The sequence below is a fragment of the Citrus clementina genome, unplaced genomic scaffold, assembly GCF_000493195.1.
Source record: "Citrus clementina cultivar Clemenules unplaced genomic scaffold, Citrus_clementina_v1.0 scaffold_7, whole genome shotgun sequence".
Taxonomy (NCBI): Eukaryota; Viridiplantae; Streptophyta; class Magnoliopsida; order Sapindales; family Rutaceae; genus Citrus; species Citrus x clementina.
This window is the reverse complement of record NW_006262075.1, coordinates 10,521,716-10,537,174: the sequence shown is the minus strand read 5'-3', so window position 1 is coordinate 10,537,174 and position 15,459 is coordinate 10,521,716. Positions and strand designations below refer to the sequence as shown.

The 15,459-nt window shown below is 36.4% G+C and overlaps 1 protein-coding gene and 1 long non-coding RNA gene across 2 annotated transcripts; one reads left to right on the top strand and one right to left on the bottom strand.

The window, feature by feature from the left end:
* Positions 1 to 1,455: 1,455 nt before the first annotated feature.
* Positions 1,456 to 4,197, bottom strand: LOC18037612 (probable disease resistance protein At5g63020). Its single transcript, XM_024181109.1, has 2 exons — positions 4,128 to 4,197; positions 1,456 to 4,097 (listed from the first exon to the last, which is right to left on the bottom strand). The coding sequence occupies exons 1-2, from the start codon at positions 4,195 to 4,197 to the stop codon at positions 1,456 to 1,458; spliced, it is 2,712 nt and encodes a 903-aa protein (XP_024036877.1).
* Positions 4,198 to 4,979: 782 nt separating this feature from the next.
* LOC112096819 lies at positions 4,980 to 14,325 on the top strand. Its single transcript, XR_002904655.1, has 3 exons — positions 4,980 to 5,183; positions 5,364 to 5,394; positions 14,232 to 14,325. It is a non-coding gene; the product is annotated as an uncharacterized LOC112096819 (long non-coding RNA).
* The last annotated feature ends 1,134 nt before the right edge of the window (positions 14,326 to 15,459 follow it).

Genomic DNA, 15,459 nt, shown 5'->3' with positions numbered 1-15,459 from the left:
ATTTGTAATATATATGTAGAATTGTAACATGTAAAAAAAAAAAACTATTATTTTGGAAACTCACAAAAATAACTTGATAAATTTGACCAATATGTGATAATTTTCTTGGAAGGAAAACAACTAGGATTTGAGTGAAGATTAATCTAAAAGTTAACACACTTTAAATTTTTTTTTTGTATACAAAAAAAATTATTTACATTTTCTAATATAAATAAACTCCTAATCCTCATGCACTGCAAAATTTTAGCTTATCAAGCATTAAATTTGTGGATCTTATGACTCATACAAATCCAGCTTTTAATGTCCATAAAACATTTTCTATGAATAAGAAAAAAATAATATGTTGGTATTTCGTTCATTCTTTTTCCTGCTTCTCAGATCTTTTTTAAACTTTTAGTGGTTGAACCCTCTTAAAATTTATCTAATCTTGATAAAATTATGTATGAGGAAACAAACATAAAAATGAATTTTTAATATAAATATCCTCCTAGTGCTCAAGTGGTATAAAGTTTTAGCTTATCAAGCATTAAATTTGTGGATTTTATCACTCATACAAATACAACTTTTTATCACTCAGTATTTTTTTTTTCCTACTTCTCGTAACTCTTTTTAAAATATTAGTGCTTTAACCCTCTTAAAATTGATCTAATCTTAATAAAAATATATACGAAGAAATTTTAAAATGTTGGAGGAAACTAATATAAAAATTTATCATTCCTATTAAAATTGAGGAATAAGCTATATGAACCATCAAATATATGATGATAAAAAAAATCATTAGTGATAGTAAAGAGAATATCGATGATTTCATATTAGTCCCTCAACTATTTTTTGCATTGAAGTGAGAATTAAATTCCGAATTTTAACATTATTAGTTGGGAATATTCATTGTGGGAAGACAACATTTGAGGGATTTTTTTTTTCGCATTGAAGTGAGAATCAAAACCATATGTTAAAAGAGATTTTCAGAAATTTGTCGAAGTCTCTACTGACTTCTGATAATTTTTGTCCTAAATTTTCTTTATTTGCACACATAAACATTTACACCAAGTGACACCAGATAAGAGGGGCAGATCAAAATTAAAAAATTTCAAATCAATAAACTAAGAAAAAGCAACCACTAGAAAATAGTTCGTTAATTGGAAATTTAAATGGCAACATCACAAACAGATTGAAACAAGTATGAACTGAAATCACTTAGCACACACAAAAAAAAAGTCCTTTTGTTTTTAATACTGATTACACATCAGATCATTGTATTACACAGATATTTACAATTGCTATTAGAATAGACATTACACTAATATTTACAATCAGATATATAATTTAGAACTTATATTATTACATTAATTTTATAAAGTACATGCCCAGATATATGACATTCACAGACGAGAGATGTCTTTATTTTACTCGCATTTCGCAAGAGAGAAAAATTTACAAATTAACTCAACGCAATCATTCACCACAAAGGGGAAAAAAAACATTGGTTTTAAAATAGGGAAGAAAGGCATTTTGAGTGGCTTGATCATCCCATTGAAGATTATTCCACCACTCCTCTTGTCCCTTGATAATAAGTTTACGTTCCTGTCCGCTGGTGCAATCAAATGGAAGCTTCTTAAGCTTTGGACATAAAGTTACGTGCAGTTCCTTCAAATGAGGGAAGGGCAAGGCCCTTGGGTAGATGCTCCTCAAATTTTCTAATCCGCCCAGGCTAAGATGTTCAAGCCTTGCAAACGGGATTAGATTTTGCATCTCCTCGGATGGAATTTCACCCAATTTATCAAGGCTGATTATTTCTTCCAAATAACGGCAGTTAGTCACCGCAATATGCTTGAGATTTGGAGCAAGAATAAGCCATGTCACGTGCCTCAATTTCGATCCCCATATTGAAACTTTGTGGAGACTAAAGAACCCGTGAGTTTCTCCGATTCTTTTCACTTCTCCTGCATAGTCAATCTCCATTTCTTCCAAATCTTTACAATCCATCATGTCTAGTGCTTCGAGATGCCTCAAACTTGCTAAAGTCAAAACACTGAGCGATGATAAACTGCGACAGTTTGTAAGGCTTAGAGATGGAGTATTGCTAACGATGCTCTGTAAACGGGGAGATGTCAGCAATCTTTGAAGAGCCGCAAAACTGTGTAAAGTGATGGTCAGCACATTTAAATGTTTCAAACCAACCAATTCCTCCACCAAAACTAAACTGCCTCCAAACAAAATGCTACTCGATTTTTGTTTAGAAGAATCACATTTGAACATTCTCAATGCTTCCAACATCTTTAGATTCGATATCAACTGTCCCGGAATTTTAGAAATTCGATACGTAGACTCCAAGTTCAAACATTTGAGATTAACCAGGTACCTTAACTCTAGTGGCAATCCTTCTATACCGCTCTCCGATAGATCAAGATTTTGAAGTGAAAACAAGTTTGAAATTCCTACAAGAAAATGCCGTGGCAACAAGGTGTGTGACAGCTTTAAAACTCTAAGAGAAGCCATTGATTGAAAGAATTCTTCATTAGCCATGGATATATAATTCGAACTAAGAAACAAAGTCAGGAGATGAGGAGATGCAGGAGACTTCGGAAGTCTCCAAATTTTGTTTTGCATCAGTGACATCCTTGTAACCTCTTGCCACAATTCAGATCTTGGTGTTTCAGTTAATCCTACACCTGCAAGAACTAAATACCTTTCCTCCTGCTTCTCAGTCGTAGATGCAATCCACAAAGCCATGTCACGAACCACATCATGCATTTTTACACGATTATCATCTTCTTCTTCCAACAGACATGCATGAAGAAGACAACGAATAAGAGAGTAACCTTGATTTCGAGCCCCAATACCATTATACTCATCTAAAAATCCCTCACATATCCAACAATCTATCAAGTCCTCTATGCTAATACTGTAGTCTTCGGGAAAAAGACTACAGTACAGGAGACAAAATCTAGTTTCATTGCTGGGCAAAAAATCATAGCTGAACTTTAAACGGGAAAGTACCCTTTTCTCCATACCTGAAAACTTAGACGCTGAACTCCTAAGCACCTCTATTGCGTGTTCCCACTCTCGAGGGGCCTTCTTAGAAGCCATGGCTCGGCCGACAGTGATTAGAGCAAGTGGCAAACCACCGCACTCTCTGGCCACAGTTTCTGCTAGCTCCGGAATATCAGGATGACTGTCTAGAATATTTCTTCCCACTTTCTCCTCAAATAATCTCCAGGCATCTTCATATCCCAGACACTCCACTTTAAAGGATTTGTGAGCATCCATTTGGCCGCAAACTTCAAACTCGCGCGTTGTGAAAACTACCTTGGACGCACTTGTACGGCTTGGAACAGGTAAACCCACTTGGGCTAAATCAACTAGCTCCCATATGTTATCCAATAGTAACACAAACTTCGTGCTCCTCATAATCTCGAATATTTCCTGAGCTTTCTCGTGAAAGCTTTTCCCATCCCATGACTCGTTGCACAAACCAATCTTTTTCGCAATACTTTCTTGTATCTTTTCGAGTTGCAAGTTTCTGGACACCACTTCCCAAATAACAAAATCGAAATTATTGGGCGTGTGAAGGAAGCAGTTGTTGATTTGCGTCAAAAGGGTGGTTTTACCCACCCCTCCCATACCGTACAGGCCAACAATTCCCACAGGTTCTTCCGTGAGGCATCTCCAAACTCTGTCTAAAGTTGACTGGAAGCCCACTACTGCCGGCGGAAGAGGTCTTTCATCAACTGGGTTTTCTGGTACCGTTTGAGCCACGTCTTTGAAATCTCCTTCCTTTCTTAAGCTCTGCACATTTTTCAATGACTCGACAACTCTTTTCCCGTACTTGTGCCTTTCGATGCAGTTTCCAGAGCAGAAGCCACAGAGAATTTCCTCCTCTTTTCCAATGATTTCTGCCAACAGTCTTGGAACTTCTTTTTCCACATCTTGCACTCTGGAAAGCCACCCCTGCACTTGCTGCAGCCGTCTCATTTGCCTTTGTTCGGCTACGAGGACCCTTATGTGCACATCATTTCTTGCTTCAATCAACTTTTGAAATTCCGTCCGCAAGGCAGCAAGATTGTCTTTCAAATGACAGATATACCCTGCTTTGTCTTTCAAATGACAGATATACCCTGCTTGGCTAACAATGCAATCTAGGCAATGAGAAATGGTGTCGTCACATGAGAATGAGACTGAGCAAGCGTTTCCCATAGTTTGTATAGAATTCAATATTCAACTATTTAGGAATTGAAGAAAAGTGATGAGAATGTATGAGCACTACAATGTTAGTTAATTGATGGAACTTATTCTTTTTATAGAAATTTCTCTACCAGACAGGTGGTATTAATTCAATTATATGTTTCTACTAGGAAAGTCAATTTTTTAGTCTTAGAAGGTACCATCACTGGGTGATAGGTGTCCCCGAATAAGACTTGGACTTTTTATGTGATTGTTTGAGCCAAATATATTGAAGGAACGTAATGTTTTTTCAAGTCCTTCAATTAATGCGAACAAACCTTCGTAATCTTTACGGTTATTAACTTTGAAAATATACATTTTTGACAAATATCTATGTATCTAATATTGGTCATGTGGCGCATATAAGTTGGAGTCATTAAGATCAAGTTACTAACCTTATGATGTAAGTTTCAAAATAAAAATTATGATGTAAATATTTATTGAACCCGTTCAATATCTGAGAAGATGAAATGCAAATGCTCGAAAACGAACCTGAAAATCAGCATTTCCTTTGGTAGATTGGATCATTGGATCATAAACCGTGTCCAACCTTAAAACCAAATGAATCCACACTACAAAAGAAAGTGTCTTTCGCGACAGCTCTTGCGACTGCAAAATAAGCCGTCGCAATTGTCACTTACACAGCCCACTTATGACTTTATTGGGTTAAACAAAACGGGGCCCAAATTCAAAAAGCTTATTAATTTTTGTGCAACCTTTATTCCTCGTTATATCAAAAGCTCAGTCCACTTATAATACTCTTTGTTTGAAAAACACATTTTACCTCATTTCTCAAAACAAGTAAAATCAAATTCCAGAAGACAGAGCGGGCTGAGCTGTTACGAAGATGAATTGGTGTTTATCTCCAAAGTGAGCTCCAAATAAGATGAATTGATGCTTTCTCTACAGAGCGGGCTCTCCGTGGCTTGTACTTTCTCTGGTTCTTGCCTTTTTTTTTTGTAAGTTTTTTCAATTCAAATTTATTTCTCCTTCTTTCTAGATTTAGTTTTTATTTTTGAAATGTGAAAAAGCTTATTGTTGGAATTGTAAAGATCCAAGCCGAATTGATTCTTACAATTTAATAGAGAAAAAAAATTGGTGCCTAATTCACCTCCTCTCTTTGTTCTCATTTGCTACAGGATCCATTGCTTCTTCATTTACACCACACAGGTGAGAGAACTTAACTAATATTTTTTTAATTTATCCTCGTTATTTTCCTTTGCTTTCTAATTACTGTTGTATTTTAAGTTCATGCATTGATGATATTTCGGCTAGATCTAGCTCTATTTTCATCGATGATTGTTAGCTTATCTAGAGTAAATTTTTTGTTTAAGTAATTTCTGTGAATGATTTTATTTGTCTACAATTGGATTGCTGAGCTGTAGTATATTTAGAGTGAATTTTGGTTGTTGAATTCTATTTGAGTAGCTTTTGTGATTGTATATTTAAGTAGCTTCTGTGACTAATTCTACTTGCCCACCGAATTTTGAATTAGATGAGTTGTTTTATTGAGCTGTTGTTTATCTAGTGTGATGTTGGTAGTTGAATTTTGTTTGATCAGCTTTTGTGAGTGATTCTATTTGCTTACTGAATTCTGAATTGGATATATTGGATTGACTAAATTGAAGATTATATAAAGAAAAAATGTTGTGCATTGAAGAAGAAACTGCTGCTCTGTTCTTTAGTGGATGTAGGCTGTCTCCAGCCGAACCACTTATATTTGTTGTTCTTTGATTACTGTTTCTGGGTGATTCTTTTGTGTGAATTCGTTTGGCCATATTTCTAGATTGTGATTAGAGAGTTTAGTTAGGTCCTGATGATTGTTGATTGGATATTAAATCTGATCTTGTTTCAACAATATGTGGTCTATAGTCATTAAATTATCAAAAAGATCATTGGTGATATTAAAGAGAATAACGATGGTTTCATACTGTTCCCTCAACTATTTTCTGCATTGAAGTGAGAATTAAATTCGAATTTTAACATTATTAGTTAGGAATATGCATTGTGGGAAGACAACATTTGAGGGAAATTTTTTTCATTTTTGTCTACAGTAGGTAATGGTTTCTCAACATTCTACCACCACCACCTTGTTTCTATCTTGGGTGGTGGTGATTGTGACTTTAATGTCCATTGGCATATTGGCTAGTGCCATTTATTGAGCGTGGCCATTACTATGACAGCTAATTGTGCTTGCTCATTTCATTTACACCTGGTTGATTTTTCTTCTAATTGCATAACTTCATGTAACATTAGCTTTTAGTCTACTATGAGCTCGGTTCACTCGTTTTCTGCTCAAAAATAATGTTGGACCTTTTTCTTTTAATTTTAGTTCCAATATGTGAAGCCTCCATATCATAATTTCTCAATTCCTTGAGAGCTTTCTTGAATCGGTTCAGCTACTTGAGTTTCCAATTCTTGCACCCTTGAAAATTACTGGGAAATCACCAAACAAGTCAACAAAGTGTAAATGAAATGAGAAAACACACTGGAATGTTATTGATCAAGAACTTCATTTATTTGATCCAACGGCTAAGAAGAATTTTGTAAAATTATTTTCTATATATCCTCAAATCTTGTAGTGTTAATGATCATTCATCAATACCATCCAATTTTCTCCGTTATAAGTTCTTTAAAACCCATCCTTGTCCGTGTTGCAGCCGCTTCATCTGTTGTTGTTCAGCAACGATCACTCTTATCCGCTTCATCTGTTATTAAACAACTTTTTAAAATGCAGGCATATTGGGAAATAGTTTTATCACCTTATGAGTATGAGGGTGAGCAAATGTTTCCCATTGTATTTACTGATTCAATCTTCGACAAAGAGATTGAGAAATGTGATGAGAATAATTGGAAAAAAAAAAAAAACTAAGCTTATAACCAGCTTAACAGAACAATATTTATGCTCGGATTAATATTATCATATTAAATTTTTTGTCTAAGGGTAGCTTGCAAAAATCAGTGCAACTTATCTTCTAAAACGCATATATTATTATGCATATCAGCCTATTTTTGATAATTAAGAAATGAAAAATTAAAAATGGACTACTTCAGACATATCAACATTTATGTTGTTTAAATTTATGATGGATGTGGATTTCTACTGAAATGGGATACTTGTACACTGTCAAATCGCAAAAAAATAAGTCTCAGTAGGTCTGTTGACAGACTTCGGTAAATCTAATCAACTGTAATATGATTTCGGTCCACATAGCTTCATAATAATAGAAAATAATTAGATATCTGGTATTTGTAAGTTGTAACTCAATCCTAGTAGATAGTTTATTAGTAAAACTGGTTCGTAAAAGACTTCTTCAAAAGCATGCTTTGAAAATTTTGGACTCACTCCCCAAAAGCCTCTCTCTCAGAACCAAATCATTCAGGCCTCTGGCCAATTAAAAGAGATTTTAAAAAATCAGTCGAAGTCACTTCTGACAAGACACCAGACAAGAGCGGCAGATCAAAATAAAAAAATTACAAATCAATAAACTAAGAAAAAGCAACCACTAGAAAACAGTTCGTTAATTGGAAATTTAGGTGGCAACATCACAAACAGATTGAAACAACTAGTATGAACTGAAATCACTTGGCACCCACACTAAAAATACAGGGTTTTTAAACAGGGAAGAAACGCATTTTGAGTGGCCTGATCACCCCATTGAAGATTATTCCACCACCATTCTTGTCCCTTGATAATAAGTTTACGTTCCAGTCCGCTGGTGCAATCAAATGGAAGCTTCTTAAGCTCTGGGCATAAATCTACCTTCAGTTCCTTCAAATGAGGGAAGGGCAAGGCCCTTGGGTAGATGCTCCTCAATTTTTCTAATCCGTATAGGCTAAGACATTCAAGCCTTGCAAACGGGATTCGATTTTGCATCTGCCCACCCAGTTTTTCAAGGCTGACTATTTCTTCCAAATAATGGCAGTCATGCATCGAAATACCTTGAGATTTGGAGCAAGAATAAGCCATGTCACGTGCCTCAATTTGGATCGCCCTATTGAAACTCTTTGGAGACTAAAGAACCCATTAGTTTTTAGGATTCTTTTCACTTCCTCTCCTGCATAGTCAATCTCCATTTCTTCCAAATCTTTACAACTCGTCACGTCTAGTGCTTCGAGATGCCTCAAACTTGCTAAAGTGAAAACACTGAGAGATGATAAACTGTGACAGTTTGTAAGGCTTAGAGATTGAGTATTGCTAACGACACTCTGTAAACTGGATGCCTTAAATCGGCTGGCAAAAGCATGCATGCAGATATATCTTTAATGAATTAGAGTCTCGATGCAGATGCAACTACTACTTCTTTGGTGGCTGCGTTGTACATATTATTTTATTTCATGCTTAGCACATCATTACATAAAGAGATAGGATAACATAAATATAAATAATCTTCTTCTTGTCAACATTTGTCACCTTAGGCTTATAAAATTGTAAGTTGTTTAATTTTCTACATGATAGCCGTTGTTATTGAAAATTTGAGTCCTCGAAGATAAAGAAAAGTGCACAGTCGGCACACCTCAGTGTGATGGCTGCAAGATACCCAAAAAAAAAAAAGAAATTCATGTTGTTTGGGTAAGTTAAACTTTACTGGAAATTGCTTATATATGGCAAGCAAGCACAAATCACAAACCTTTCATTAATGATATAAAACTTGATAAAAACAATACAAGCTCACGTTTGTTTATATACAGAGAAGAAAGACAAAAAACAGCTAATACAGAGGGTAGCAGGGTAATTGAGCAAAATAACTAATCCAAGAACACAGCCAATCATATTGAACTTCTAAAAACGCCTCAGCTGCATGCATATGTACTGAGAATCTTCTGTATATCCATTTTGCCAGCGTAGCAAATCCATCTTATCTTCAACATTCTCATATTGTAATTGACTGCAGCTGAGGTGGCATGCCAGCTTAGCATTGGAGTCAGCTGTTGGCTCTTCATAATCACTAATTTCAACACCCTCTCTCAAACACAAGGTCTTATCAACGACATTGAGTTTGCTTCTGAAATGGCTGAGTTTGTAATGTGGTAGAGGCTTAGTTAGAACATCTGCAGTTTGGTCCTTACTAGCAACATAGCTTATCTCTATTTCACCTTTCATAACTTTGTCTCTGATGAAGTGGAGATCAATTTCGAAATGCTTAGTTTTCGAATGATATACAGGATTAGCAGCTATAGCTGCTGCACTGGTACTGTCACTTAGAATCACTGGAACTCCTTCAACTTTCAATTTCAGCTCACTAAGCAATGAACTTATCCAAGTAATTTCAGCACTACATAGAGCCATAGCTCTGTATTCAGACTCTGCAGTAGATCTAGCAACCACACCTTGTTTCCTTGAGCTCCAAGCTACCAGATTGTTACCCAAATACACACAGTAACCACTGATTGACCTCCTATCATCAGGATCACTTGCCCAATCTACATCAGTATAGGCAGTGATATCAAAATATTCTGACTTTCTGAATCTTAAACACATGTTTATTGTGCTCTTGAGGTATCTCAGTATCCTTTTGCATGCTGTCCAGTGTGGCTGTCTGGGATCAGACATGTACTGGCTGAGTTTGTTAACAGAGAAGGCAAGCTCAGGTCTTGTAAGCACTGCATATTGCAGGCTTCCTATGACACTTCTATAAAGTGTAGGGTCATGAAATCTTGCTCCTTCATTTCTTCTCAATTTCTCAGAAGTGCTGAAAGGAGTTTCTATTCCTTTGCAGTCTGCCATTTCTGTTTTAATCAACAGATCTTGAATATATTTTGTCTGGGAGAGCTGGATGGTATCATGAATTCTGGTCACTTGTATCCCGAGAAAGAAGTTCAGATCACCAAGATCCTTTAAGGCAAAAGTTTTGCTTAGCTTTACTACCACTTCTTCAACATCTTCACAGTTGCTGCCAGTGATTATTATGTCATCAACATAGATGAGCATAATAGTTATGTCTGACTTTGTTTTTCTGAAAAATAATGATGTATCACACTTGGAGTTTTCAAAATTCCAAGAGTGCAAGGCACTTTTCAGTTTATCAAACCAAGCTCTAGGTGCTTGTCTCAGTCCATACAGTGCCTTGTTTAGCTTGCATATGTGGTTAGGTTTATTTTTGTCTTCAAAACCCTCAGGCTGTGGCATATATACTGTTTCTGTCAACTCACCATTTAAGAATGCATTGTTGATATCTACTTGCCTCAGCCTCCAATCATTATTTGCAGCTAAAGTCAGAACAATTCTGATTGTTGCAGCCTTAACCACAGGACTAAAAGTTTCTTTGAAATCAACACCTGGTGTTTATAGAAATCCCTTTGCAACAAGTCTGGCTTTGAACTTGTTGATGGTGCCATCTGGATTTTCTTTGACTCTGTACACCCACTTGTTTCCAACTAACTTGCAGTTTTGGCTGTTAGGTATTAAGGTCCAGGTTTTGTTCTTCATCAAGGCATTATATTCATCTTCCATTGCTCTTCTCCATTTTGGTTCCTTTAGAGCTTCAGGGGTATTGTTAGGAAGAGAAGACTGTAATTGGACAGATGTTTGAAATAGCTTTGGCTTGAAAATTCCTGCTTTGGATCTAGTTGTCATAGGGTGTGATGGACAGATTTTTTGTTTACCAATGTCTTGAGTGTTGGGTTCTGTGGTTGGTGATGAGTTGTGGCTATCTTCTGGAATGAGTGATAAGGGTTGGTGAGACAAGTGTTTACCTGATAAAATGTCAGTATCCAAGGTCTGTTGTGCTTCATCTTGAACAAGATTTGGAGTGTGATCCATGCTTCCAGCAGTGTCTTGAGAGTGGCTGAATGTAGCTGCTGGTTGTATGTGATTGTGAGAGTCATTTACAGGGAATGACACAACTTGAAAACTTTCAGAAAGAGTGTTAAAATCTCTTTTGCTCATGGACTCCCTTTTGTTGAAGTTTGGATCATTTGAGAAGGGAAATGAACTCTCATTGAACTTAACACTAGCTGAAATGTAGATCCTACCAGACTAACTCATGCATGCATATCCTTTATGTGCAATGCTTACTCCTAACAAGACACATTTGGAGGTATGAAAATCGAATTTGTGTCTGTTATAGGGTCTTAGGTAGGGAAAACACTCACAGCCAAAGACCTTGACTTGAGAGTAGTCTGGTTTAAGGGAGTACAGCAATTCAAAAGGTGTTTTGTTCCCTATTACAGGTGATATCAGTCTGTTGATGATAAAGACAGCATGTGTAAAGGCTTCTTGCCAGTATTTCAGTGGCATTTTGGCTTGAGCCAGCAATGTAAGACCAGTTTCCACAATGTGCCTATGTTTCCTCTCAATTTTGCCATTTTGTTCATGTAGGTAAGGGCAGGAGTGTCTTAAAGTGATTCCCTCTCTTTTAAGATATGGTTCAAAGATTCTAAATTCTCCCCCCATGTCTGTTTGTAGTGTTTTGATCTTCAAATTCAGTTGGTTTTCTATTTGTTTTTTGAATGTGATAAATGTGTCAAGGGCCTGAGATTTTGTTGTTATAGGAAACACCCATGTGTATCTGGTTTTATCATCAACAAAAGATATGTAATATATGTGTCCTTTGGTTGAGGGGATTGGTGCTGGTCCCCATAGGTCTGTGTGAATCAATTCCAAGGCTGCTTTGGTTTTGGTTTCAGTGTTCTTAAACTGCTGTTTTGATTGCTTTCCATATTGACAAGCACAACAGAATGAAGGAATGACAATTTTATTTCTCTTTAACTGATTACAAGACAGCAGGGTATTTTTCAAAGCAGTAACATTGGGATGTCCTAATCTAAGATGCCAAAGGTCAATCTCCTCTGTAGCTTTTGAAATACTGCTGCATGACTTATCAGCTATACTAGACTCACTAACACTAGCAGACTCATTACCATTTGAGCTAAAAGATAACATGGACACAGGATCACTAATGGATCTTATTGACTCAGACACTGAAGATGCAGATAAACAGGTAGTATTTGAAAGTTTGCTTTTGCCCAAGTGAGCAGGTAAGCACAGCAGTTCATACAGCCCATCTCTAGCCACTCCTTTCATTAGGATTTTCCCTTGCTTCTTGTCCTTGACAAAACAAACAGATTTGTAAAACTCGACATTAATTTCATTATCATGTAATAATTTGGATATGCTGATGAGATTTTTAGTGATGTCAGGAACATATAGGATGCTTTTTAGTGTAATGTGTTTGTGTGGATCATAGGTGGGTAGAACAGAACAGCCAATATGAGAAATGAAAAGTTTCTTACCATTTCCAACGGCAAGTTGGTCATTACCTTGATACTCAGAGTTCATGCTGATGTTTCCAAGTGCATTTGTGACATGGTTGGTGGCACCACTGTCAAGGTACCAAGCACCATTGCTTTGACCATCAGTTGAGGCTACATATGCACCTCTTGTCTCCCTTCTTTTGTTTGGCTGGGGCACAAAGTTCTTCTTGAACCTGTGCCAGCATTCAGCAGCTGTATGCCCCATTTTGAAGCAAATTTGACAAGGTCCTTTGGAGTCTGAACTATCATCATTTGCCATAGCTTTGCCTTTTCCCTTATCTTGAGGGTTTTGACTTCCTTGGTTGTTTCCAACTCCACTGCCGGGGTTTCTGAAGGCTATTCCAGGTTGATACTGGTTTCCAGATCTGTCATTATAACCCCAGTTTCTTCTCCCATTTCTCATTTGTGTGTAGTTGGCCTCAATAGCTCCTGAGCTCAAGTTTTGCTCAGTTCTATTTTCTTGGCTGAGCAGCATGCCATACACTTCAGAGATTGAAGGACTTTCTGCCATGGAGTTTATATTGGTGACTATCGAGTCATATTCTGGACCTAGTCCAGCCAGCACACACATGACAAAGTCATCATCAGTCATGTTATTCCCAACAGCTCTAAGTTGGTTTAACACTGATTTCATTTTGGAGTAATAGTCATGAATGGTGAGTGAGCCCTTTTTGGTTGTTTGAATTTGAGTTCTAAGGTGTAGTATCCTAGCTCTAGTTCTAGCACCAAACTGATTTGCAAGGGTTGTCCAGACCTCACATGAGGTGTAGCAATCAACTACTGTGCCCAACACTCCCTCACTCAAGGAAGACAACAACCAACTTAGCAAAATGTGGTCTTGTTTTTGCCAGATTTGGTACTCATGGTTAAGTGTGTTTATGGTGGTTCCATTTGGTCCTGGATTTGTGAAAAACCTAGGAGGGCAAGTGTGGCTACCATCAACAAAACCTTCAAGCTCATTAGCCCTGATGCTGGAAATCACTTGTGATCTCCAGAGCATAAAATTGCTTTGTGTGAGCTTGATAGGAGTTGTGAAAATATATGTGTTGCTGGTGATATGTTGTGTGGGGGGTTGATTAATAACTGCTGAGTTTACGGCATTTTGCCCTGAGTTTTGATTTTGATTCAAGTTTTCTTCTTGATCATTTGGGTTTGTTTGTGCATTGCTGCTGCTGCTTGCCATAGCTCAAACTATGGCTCTGATACCAAGTTAAACTTTACTGGAAATTGCTTATATATGGCAAGCAAGCACAAATCACAAACCTTTCATTAATGATATAAAACTTGATAAAAACAATACAAGCTCACGTTTGTTTATATACAGAGAAGAAAGACAAAAAACAGCTAATACAGAGGGTAGCAGGGTAATTGAGCAAAATAACTAATCCAAGAACACAGCCAATCATATTGAACTTCTAGAAACGCCTCAGCTGCATGCATATGTACTGAGAATCTTCTGTATATCCATTTTGCCAGCGTAGCAAATCCATCTTATCTTCAACATTCTCAGATTGTAATTGACTGCAGCTGAGGTGGCATGCCAGCTTAGCATTGGAGTCAGCTGTTGGCTCTTCATAATCACTAATTTCAACAGGGTAAATTCAATGTTAATTGCTTGATTTAATTGACATTATCAATTAATTAAATAAACCTTTTGTTAACACGACTCTTCCGACGTCCAGTCAGAAACCGCAGTTGAAGTTTTAATTATGGATCCGATAATAATAACAATTTTTTTTTTTGGTCCTTAGGGTTGACAGGAATGGTTATAGATTCATGAAGGTCCCCAATGAGCACAGCTTAACCGAAAAAACTTGAATCTCTAATCTCAAACTTCAAATCTTCAATCCCATTAGTTGAAAATGTGAGTTGATTTCTCTACCATTTATTAAAGCGGCTCCCGCATTAATTAAAGTAGGCTTTTAGGTCATGTTTAGTTGGAAGAAAAGGGAGGAGAGGAAAAAAGTAGAATGGAGAGGAAGGGAGAAGAAATGAATAGAGAAGAGTAGAGAAATTAGATTTTGTTGTTTGGTTTAATATAAAATTTGATAAAGAAATGAATTATAATTTTTTTCTTTAGACAAATTTATCCCTTACTTAAATATTAAACTATTTATATTAGTAATAAATATATATATATATATAAAATAAAATGGCAGTCCGATGGCCGGCGTTGGAGGTCCGGTGGAGATCCGGCAACTTTCCGGCGAAGACGACGGTGGTCCGGCCATTTTTCGGCAAAGTCCGGCGGTGGTCCGGCGACCTTTCGAAGGTGGCCCGATGGAGGTCTATTTATAATATTAAATCAATAAAATAAAATTATAAATAATAATTATTAATGGCATTAAATAAGTTAAAAAGTTGAAGGGTAATTTTGAAAACTTTAGTTTCTAATATAAGAGGAATTTAAATTATTCACTACTTAGTATGGAATTCAAATTCTACATTATGATAGATATTAAATTCTAATAGAAATTAAATTCTTATACATTTTGTCAAACCAAACAATGGAAATAAAAAGAGAATTTAAATTATTTTCCTCTCCTACATTCTCTCCTCCCAACCAAACACCACCTTAGATCAGACTTTTGTTTTGGATTACACCTGTCTGCGCTCGTATGCGTACATACACATACTTCAGTATATACACCATCTAGTGTATTCGTATTTTTCTAATATTTTTTATTCAATTAATTAATATATCATGTAATGTATACAGTGAATTAGTATTTTAAAAGCTGAATGACAAGAGTATTGTTGTAAGGGCTCTACAAGTCTTTATTATTTTAAAAAAAAAAATGCAGTGCCTAGAATGAAGCTCTTCTTTAAATCAAAGGCACATGAGCCAACAATACAGAAGTCGGGGCTCAGAGCACGCCCAGTCATATCCTCAGGCTCATACAAAAAGTACTCATCAGCCACAACATTTCCACCAGAAGTGAACTCTTCATCATATCTCCGTAGAGTGGGAATGAAAAC